The sequence below is a fragment of the Chlamydotis macqueenii genome, chromosome 9 (genome assembly GCF_036417535.1).
Source record: "Chlamydotis macqueenii isolate bChlMac1 chromosome 9, bChlMac1.mat, whole genome shotgun sequence".
NCBI classification, from domain to species: Eukaryota; Metazoa; Chordata; class Aves; order Otidiformes; family Otididae; genus Chlamydotis; species Chlamydotis macqueenii.
The window spans coordinates 8,807,663-8,816,931 of NC_141564.1; the positions used below are offsets into that span (position 1 = coordinate 8,807,663).

Consider the following 9,269-nt stretch of genomic DNA (forward strand, 5'->3'; position numbering starts at 1 on the left):
GGCAGGAAAAATGAAATAATCCATGGAGAATCCCCATTTACTTTCTCACACCACATTTCTTCCTGTTAGTAAATCTCTGATCTTGTCTTCTCCTCTCTTGTCACCTCCCCTGTCTTTCACTTGCTCCAGCAACTTAATTTTCTTTTTTTTTTTTTCCCCTACATGTCTGTTGCCTACACACTTGTCTGCTCTGTCACATTCTCAAGTCCCCCCTCTTCCTTCCTCTCTGGTTTGCTCCCTTCACAACATGAGCACAGCATCCCACTTACACCTTCAGTCACCTTCAGGTGATTTGGGCTAAACCATCACACCCTCCCATCTCCAGTCCTCCCATCTGCTCTAAACTTTAAATACACTCTCTGGAATCACTGTTTAGAGTTCACACCAGCCAGACCGCTCCTCTTATTTAAAATGCCCCCTCTGTACGCCACTGAAAAGGTTCCTACTGAAGTTTCTAAAGGTCTATGCTGACCAGAGTTTGGGTTTTATCTTCCACCTTCATCTTAGTGTTTAACTGTATCTTGGTTGCTGTATGCATATGAGATTAGCAGTCTTATATTTAGATTGTAAACTCCGTAATTGGGAATGATCTTTGTTATTTGTGTGCAGGTAGTGCTGCAATACAGTATGTGTTTACAATGGGCTTTGTTTGTGTGTTAAATATTTCTTCTTTAACTTGTTGTTATTACTGGGAATGCTGGTAGTAATCCTTCCTTAAAAGAATACAAAGTAAAATTAGAGCTGAAAATGTAATCATTTTGAGTATTTATCCAGTTGATCTCTTAAAGGCACACTTGTTTTAAAAGACATTAACTATTGAAAGTCAAATTTGGAGAAGGTGCTGCAACTAAAATTACTTGTATTGAAGTGTGTCAGTAGATGGAAGGCTCTCATTGCTAAGGGAAGGTATTCATTCAGTGAGTTGGCCGAACGAATCCTGAAGGCAGTAGGACTGCACTGCGAATTATCAAACTGTGTCAGTAATTTTAAATGTTCTTTTTCTAGACGAGAGTCTAGAAGGCTCGTGGCTGAACAGGAATGAAAACATACATACTCCAGGGGCACTGCAACCACCACAGCTCACCTCAACTGTCTTGAGAGAGAACACTAGACAAATGGGAGAGCAGATCCAGGAGCATGAGTCGGAGCAGGGATCTGAACAAGATTTTTTACACAAGTAAGTGTTGGAATTTCAATATCGAATACAGTGAGCCAGGCAAAGGAGCTACGTATTATTTATACAGCTAGGCTTAGTCTGTGGCTCCATATATGCAGTGTGTATTTGCAAAAACAACTGGAAATGTCTTGGCTACAGCTCAGTGATCCTTCAATTATTTTCAGTTCTCAGGGGAAAAAAAACGTCGTAATGACATCATGGTAGAAATTCCTTATGTTAAAATTCCCTCATAGCATAACCATGCAATTCTGGTTAAATCTTCCTAGTTTTGCGCCCCCAGGTTGGGATGAACTGTTTCTCTGAAAGACCTGTTAGGTGTTCTCTTTTCTTTCCCTGGGCCATAGTACAGCTAAGGTTCTCCAGACATCCTAACCGATCTCTTGTAAATTCAATCCAATTCTAGCTGCTGAGCTAGTAATTCCTGTTTCTGAGGTAATTGCCTGCAGGCAATTTTATTTTCCTCTAATTATATATACTTTTTGTCACTCAACTCCCGTTTTATCACCTCCATTTAGCGGGGAAAAATGTTGGTTATTATCTGTCAGCAGTTTATTTAAGAATAGAGAAGTCTGCAGAGAATGCAATTATGTGCTATTTCTATTAATTTGAAGATACAACAATATCTGGTTTGGGGACCATTTTATAGCTTCTGTAGCCAAAATCACTGATCTCATTTATCTGTACTAAAAAGTCATATTATCCTGGCCAGATGAATCAGGTTCCTACCAATGCAGTACAGTATAAAATAGCCAGAATAAGCCTCCTGGTTTTCCTCTAGCTTTTGTCCGTTGTGTTTTTCTTGAGACACGTTCCCCAGCTTCCCAGTTCTTCCTGAATGTGCACTCACCTTGCTTGATTCTAAACTTTACCACTTCATCCTGCATTCTTTAGTCATAGTATTTTCTAAATAGAAATAATTAATAATGGTCCTTTTTTGTGGGAGTGTAAAATGTTCTCCAGTCTCAAATGACAAAGGTGTATGTACACCACCAAGTTGTACATAGAAGCTATACAGCTTGCCATTTTGTGACCATAGGTTCTCAAAAAACCTGAGCAACTTAGAAATGTTGAAATTTCTGAAGAAATGTTTGAAAGCATAACCTATTCTTCTCCCCTGCTTGTGTGTATAACCTGCACAGGCATCAGCAGTGCAACAGATTAAACCTTGGTATGATCCATTAATCAGTGCCCACCACAAGAGGTACTCGCAGCTCAGCTGGCTACAAATACCTCTTCAGTTTTGGAGCACGTAATATTGGGCATTTCCATAAATGAGTTCAGCCAACTTTCTTTCCCCGTGTTAACCACGTAACACCACCAGACAACAGTGTGAGATGGGGCGGCAGGCTGGCCGGGCCGGTTCACTGCAGGCAGGGGTACGTGTGGTCCTGTGCAAAGGCCTTACACGGCTTTAGGTGTGCCTGGAAGGAAGGAGGGCTGGCGTGGATGCAAGGCAAGGCAAGGCAAGGCTGGGCATTGCTTCCTCACTTACACAGGTCAGACTGGCAGGTAATCCCAGCTGGCTGCAAAGAAAGCACAGCTGAGGAAAAGCCCCTCTTCATGCCGGTCCCAGAGGATCTTTTCACCTTCATCTCATGGCATGGGAGGTCTGGGCTGATGTCTCTTACTTGCCTTTCCGAGTCAAGGATTTGCCTCCCAGTCTCCTGCCTCCCTAGATGTTGCCATAACTTCTAGATGATAATGAAGATGTGGCTCTCAATTTCACCTTAAATTTTTTCTACTCTGCAGTAAAAACAAAACAAGGAAAATTGCTGAAGCAGAACTTTCTTCCTGACCCTCTCTGATCTCACCTATCACTAAGCTAAATCTCTCTCTGAACGTTTAATTAGTTAGGGAAAGTGAGACAGCTTCCAGTCACTGTGTTTTACGCTGCCTTAAGCTGTGGGAGAACCTTCCCCTTTTTTGGGGGGTGGAAGTTGAACCAGGCTCTCTACCCTGGCCTTGAACCTCTGTTTCTCCCGTCTCAGTGCGAGCAGAGCACTGTTGAGCAAAGGCAGATAGCATCGCACTCCTCTCTGTTATTTTCAAAGAGCTGGATTCCGCATACAAGTTCACAGTGTGAACTGACAGCGGAGAATCCTTTCCTCTCAGCCTGGAGTTAGCTGCCACATGCACAGGTCAGCTCAGGAGAGCTGAAACATAACATAAATACAGAGCAGTCAGTGGCTGAACTAATGTCCAGAAGAATATTTTGTCCTAGGTTGTTTTCACATGGGTTATCCCAGTTTGTTATGTCAATCTTATTACGGGAGGAGATTGCGTAATAAAATACAAACCGGTGTTGCTCTTGAAGCACCGCACTTAATTCACTGCTGTCTCCTTGTGCTGCATTACACAAATCACATCAGATGCATTGCTGTCTGCTACTGGATCTAGATGGTATTAAAAGTACAGCCTTTCAGGTCTTCACATGTAGTTACTGGATGCTTAATTTGATGGGGGTATATATTTAAAAGCAATGTGTTTTTCATGGTTTTTGACATTTTAGTTTTAAAATGTGTGTCAGTTATTAATTTGGATCTATTCTTGCTCATAGTTTGCCTCATCTGAGACACTGAAGTAGGATTTAATAGCATTAATTTTAGAAGTAAGTGCTCCCACTTCAGGTGCACGTCACACTGATGAATGAGTAATGTTAGCATTTTATGTAGCTGCTTTTATTACAACAGTTAATGGAGTGAGAGGAGACAAGTTGTGGAAGGGAGTCCAGAAGACGTGTATAATGATGGATGTGATTTAAATACCTTAATCTGAAGCATGGCCAGACACAAAACTTTGAGGAGATAATGTCTAGAAATAGCCAACTTGGAATTGTCCGTGTTCTTGGTCCTAATGCTGCTCTGTGTTTGTTAGTCCGCAGATGCAGATATCGTGGTTGGGCCAACAGAAGCTAGAAGATTTAAATCGAAAGGACAGGACGGGAATGAACTACATGAAAGGGAGAACTGGTGTACGGCATGCAGTGTAAGTGTTCAGCACATCCTCATCCAGATGATAATGCTGCATTCTGTTAACTTTTCTGGGTTGCTGCTGGTAATTTCTGTGACATTTCAGCTCTTATTAATGAAGGCAAAGTAACAGCTTTGCAATGTTGGAATGGACGCCGGGCCACGTGGCCCTCTAGCCCAGTGTTCTGTGACCGCAGGCAGGTGCCTAGTGAACAGGGCAGACAGACACGGCACAATTCCCTGCAATTCTCTCCCAGCTTTCAACTGTTTTCATTTCAGGGGGTTTCCATGAGTTGTCTGTTAAGTCATTCCCCTTGAACCCTTCCAAGTTGTTGTCCAGTCTTCCTCTGCACCTGCTTAAGGTTCTTTTATCCATATCATCTTTTGCCAAGGTGTCCCACTGGGCAGCTGATGGCGGGAACACGCGTGGGGAATGCTGAAGTGTTCTGTTGTACCAGGTGCTATGCGCTCTGGTGCCGACCCTACCAAGGCTTTCAGTACATCTTTTGGGATGCGGGCCAGAGTCTCTAGCAAAATCCAGTCCTTACAGTGTTAGAAACTGGTCTCGGATTCACTGCTGGATTCCCAGGGATTTACCAGTGATCTTGGCAAACAGTGTAACTCCTTTTTGGAAAAGGGCAAGGGCAAGCACACACAGTGAGGGTATTGCACTTTTCTTGTTAGGAACTGATTTAATTACTGTTTATAATAACGTTACAGGGGACTTCCCACTTTATCCTCAGCAAGTGCTGGATTTGTTTTTACATAAGATTTTCTTCCGGTTACTATTACAGAAAGCGTGTGGGCTTTATTCTCAGCATAAAGTTTTATGTGAAGGCATTAAGGGACAGGGTTTGTGCACTCTTTTTACTGACAAAGATCATGGTTGGGAAATTTAAATGCCTGGAAATTACTTATTCTTTATTTAATCAGACGAGGTCTAATGGAAGATGACGCTGAGCCCATCTTTGAAGATGTAATGATGTCCTCACGAGGTCAGCTAGAGGACATGAATGAAGAATTTGAGGACACAATGGTCATTGATCTGGTCAGTAAATCTTATTAATAGCAGGTTTAAAATGGGTGAAAGATAATTTAAAAGGAATTTTTAGAAGCACAAACAGAAATTTCCATAATTTTAAGCCTAATTTCCTGTTGTCTGAACATTAGAGAGCAGACACGATCTGAACACTCCCTAGAAGGGATTAACTGCAGACTTGGGCCCAGGTGATTCTTTTCAAAGAAGCGCAGAGCGCTGCTTAGCACTCTTCCTCTGATCTTCTGAACTCAGGCAGTAGCAGGCACCGTCACGCACTTGGGACTTGTCAACCTGAGAGAACCCGGTTATGATTTACAGCGTATCACAGGGTAGCAGGCGTCCCCGTGCAGCCCTCTCAGATGAGCGCTAAGGGAGCTGATCTGGCTCACGCTGCAGTCAGCCGAAGGCCGGAGCACTGCTGGGGGACAGCGGTGAGAGCAGTGCCCCCCTTCTGACTGAGCATCCCGCAAAGCTGCCTGCTCGGCCTCAGGAAGCACAGATGGGCGCTCTGAATGAACCACGAATTTAAGAAATGCTCTCCTGTGTCAGGGCCTACATTTGTATCAGAGCTTTTACGGAAATCCATGCAAAGCTGCTTTGCAAGGAACAGGTGACCACGTTTGTACCCCGTAGCTGCAGCGCCATAGGAATCTCTTGTACCCCAGCAACCAACACGATGTTCTAAAATGGCTGCCTCCTCTCTTTAGCCACCTTCACGAAACCGGCGAGAACGCGCTGAACTGAGGCCAGACTTCTTTGACTCCGCAGCTATCATTGAGGATGATTCAGTAAGGCTTTCCTCGTATTGTTTATCTGCGGTTCTTTTTGATTATCATTACATCGAATTAATTACTGTCTTTTAAATCATTTTCCTAGGGATTTGGAATGCCTATGTTCTGAAGTCTGGTGAAGACATTTTACAAATTTGGAACTCTATTGTTTAGAGCTAGAGGCCTATATACTGTGATAGCTTGTATGGAAACCACATTTTTGATGTGATACGGTTTGATTTTTAACCAAATGATTGAGGTCAATCCCTTTTTGTAGTGACAGAAAGAAGAGGAACTTCTTAATGACTCGAAGGAATGTTGGCCAACCCAGTCACCTCAGAAGGGCTGACCTAAAAAATCATTTGTATCCCTGTTCCTGACTGTCCTAATACAGTTTTGTTTTTTTCCTGGATGAGGAGGAAGTTTTAAATTGTTAAGACAGCTGTCAAAATAAACACTGTTCTACATATGTTTTCTGAAAACAACATTGAGTGAAAACAGAACTTTTTAACTTTATTTTTCTGCTGTACAATTTAAAACAGTTTTAACATTTGCCTTTTTATGTTTTAAAAGCTAGCCATTTTTATTAAACCTATGCCTATCAGCCATTGACTAGCAACGATGCTATATAAGCAGGTCATTCTGGCTACAGAAAAGTGTTTTTGAACACACTGGATTTGATTAACATTATGGTACGCTTATATCCTCTCGTAGGCATTGAGAAGAACACTCTTATAGAAGAGGTTAGAATTCTAATGACGTGCATCTCTGCCAAAAAATTTCAGATTCTGATATGATAAACCCAGATTTTATACTCTTGAGAAGATTTATTTTTATTTATAATGGGACATAAAGTAAGAGATGTCCATGAAGCCACTTTTCCAACAGATGCTGTGTAACATTCATTTTATATAGCACATGGGGACACAAAAACAGTAAATTTTCTATTGGTACTTGCTCTGTGCATTTTTAGCAACTTATACCAGCAAATAAAGTATTCTCAGTAAAACACACAAACGGTTCTCAAGTAATCACTTTGCTGTTTTTACTACCTACTTCAAGCCCTGCCAACTCAAGGTACATAAACAGCAACTTTCCTATTTAAAAAAAAAAAAAAAAAAATCAAGGGTGGGGGAAAGGAATCACTTTAGCATACTAAAAGCAATTTTAACTGTACCATAAAAAGAAGTCTACTTTCCATGCCGTAAATACCCTTTTGCGCTATTTTTGTAAATTAATTTTGCCAGTTAGAAGTACTGTATGTGCTGCATAGAAATTTGTGCTTAGATGGTGAAGTTCTTAAGCTTACAATGGAATACAGCTACATTTTCAGTGTTAACTGTGCATATTAAGAGTAATTATTTGGAAAAAAATTACTATGATTTTTTCAAAAAATTTAAAAACATCAAAAAAAAAAAAAAACCCCCCAAAAACCCTAAAACATTCTCAGCTAATTCATTAAAATAAGAGATTTTTCAATGCCTTCAATAATTTGGAATTTCATTACGCTTCAATTTTATTATTCTGTCTAGTAGCTACTACTTAGTTAAAACTGGCCTGGTATCAGAGGTGCTGGCCATCCACAGCTCGCACTGACTCTAGAGTCTCTAAGAATCCGCCCCAAAATGTTAATCTTCCTTTCTGCATTCTGATATTAGCATTTGCGATACAAAGCAGATTGACCCACTTGGAGCACAGCAGTTTTAGAGGTGCTTTTTCTAGCAACTGCAAAATAATCATAGAGCTTTTTTTTTCTGTTATGAGCTTATTGAAAAACAAACCAACGTGAATGCCCAGTGCTTACGTGCTGGGAGGGAAAATAATCTAATTTTAAAAACAAAGCCCATTTCACTCAGCTGAGGTTTGTTTCTTACAAGATGCGCAGTTCTCAGACATGGTTGCCAAAAATGTTTGACAAGGTAATTCAGCCATTCCTCAGATGGCCCTTGGGTAATGTGTAAAACCTGAGAAGCAGCTGGAACTTAACAAAACAATGTTACCTTCCTCCTTCTTCTGTCCACCCCCAAAGTAACTGAGGTGGGCAGGAATGGCTGCATTAAATTGTCATTACAACAATTCTGTGAGCATAGGAGCATAATAAGTGCTGCCTGGTTTGAGTCACAGTCTCAGACGAACCTTGTGCTTCACAGTCCTCTGTGTGGAAAACTGATTCCTAATTTAACATTGTAGAATACTGTATAACAGACATTTATTATCACGGTACCTGCGATGGGTTTCCAGTTCAGTTTGCAGTCAATAGGTTTTTGTATTATGAGTGTCTCCTTGATTGGTTTTGCTAGTAATTCTGTAAATTGTACATTTACAATATGAGGTTTTTTTTTTTCCTTTTGTACAATTTAAAACTGATGCTTCACCTTTCATTTAATAAACTATTCAAAATCATGAGTATGATGAGCACCCTCTTCACTGTAACTTGCTTTTAAATGCTCGTTTGGGCCACCACATCTTGTCATCCCATTTATTAGTAAGTAGCCAAAGGCAGTACAGAAAAGTAGTTCTCATAGTCCAGGCGTCACAGCCAGACTCCGTACAGCTCCCTTACCAATCCAGCCTCACAGCAAAGGATAACCCTGCCTGGTCTTTTTTTCCCTCCACTGTGGTGTATTTTTTGGTTTTTTGGTTGATCTCGGAGGGGGTTTATTGTGAGATTGCTGTAAATCTGGTAAGTAAGTCATCACACAAGTTGAGAGAGCTGCATTGTTAAAATTTGTAATTGTTTGAACTGTCACAAATTTTAAGGAAAAAAAAAAAAAAAAAAAAGAAAATCACTCTCCTGCCCTGTACGTCTCAAGTGATCTGGAGCACATGGGAAGAAATGGAAGTGGTAAAGGCTTAGGAAGTCTAACAATCAGCCATGCTACATGAAATTTTACAGATTCCTGAAACGAAATGGCCTCTTGTTATTCTCATCACTTGGAGAAAAAGGTCCTATTTTTGTCCAGTCCATGACGACTTCATCTCTGAAGAGCTAAAGAAACCTGACTTATTTCTCACCTGGCCCACCTCCTAAAGAAAAATCATCCGAGTCAGGAAAATTAACACAATCCAGCAGGTGAGGAACAGGAATAGGATTCAAGGCCTGACCTGCACTCCAGAACTACTCCTGAGACACAGCCTGAATGCTGAATCTCCAACTGCTTGTAAGTTCTGCTCTACTCCTGATGCACTGTGGAACACAGTAAGTAACTTGTCGTGCTTCCAAGTTCAAGGGCTGCTCTCTGTTGAAAGGATTTTATTTTACCTCTATTGTTTCTGCAGGTGACTGGAATTCAAGAAAACCTTGAGTAGTGTGG

General features: G+C 41.1%; 1 protein-coding gene across 3 annotated transcripts in view; it reads left to right on the forward strand.

Annotated features, from left to right (window-relative positions):
* Positions 1-8,361, forward strand: part of STAG1 (STAG1 cohesin complex component) — a 186,009-nt gene extending 177,648 nt beyond the window's left edge. For all 3 annotated transcript variants that reach the window (XM_086755168.1, XM_086755169.1, XM_086755170.1), the window contains 5 exons: positions 1,006-1,177; positions 4,052-4,162; positions 5,080-5,194; positions 5,893-5,973; positions 6,062-8,361. In XM_086755168.1, the coding sequence (XP_086611294.1) occupies positions 1,006-1,177; positions 4,052-4,162; positions 5,080-5,194; positions 5,893-5,973; positions 6,062-6,085 (503 nt within the window). In that variant the 3' untranslated portion in view covers positions 6,086-8,361. The remainder of the gene's footprint in view (positions 1-1,005; positions 1,178-4,051; positions 4,163-5,079; positions 5,195-5,892; positions 5,974-6,061) is intronic.
* The last annotated feature ends 908 nt before the right edge of the window (positions 8,362-9,269 follow it).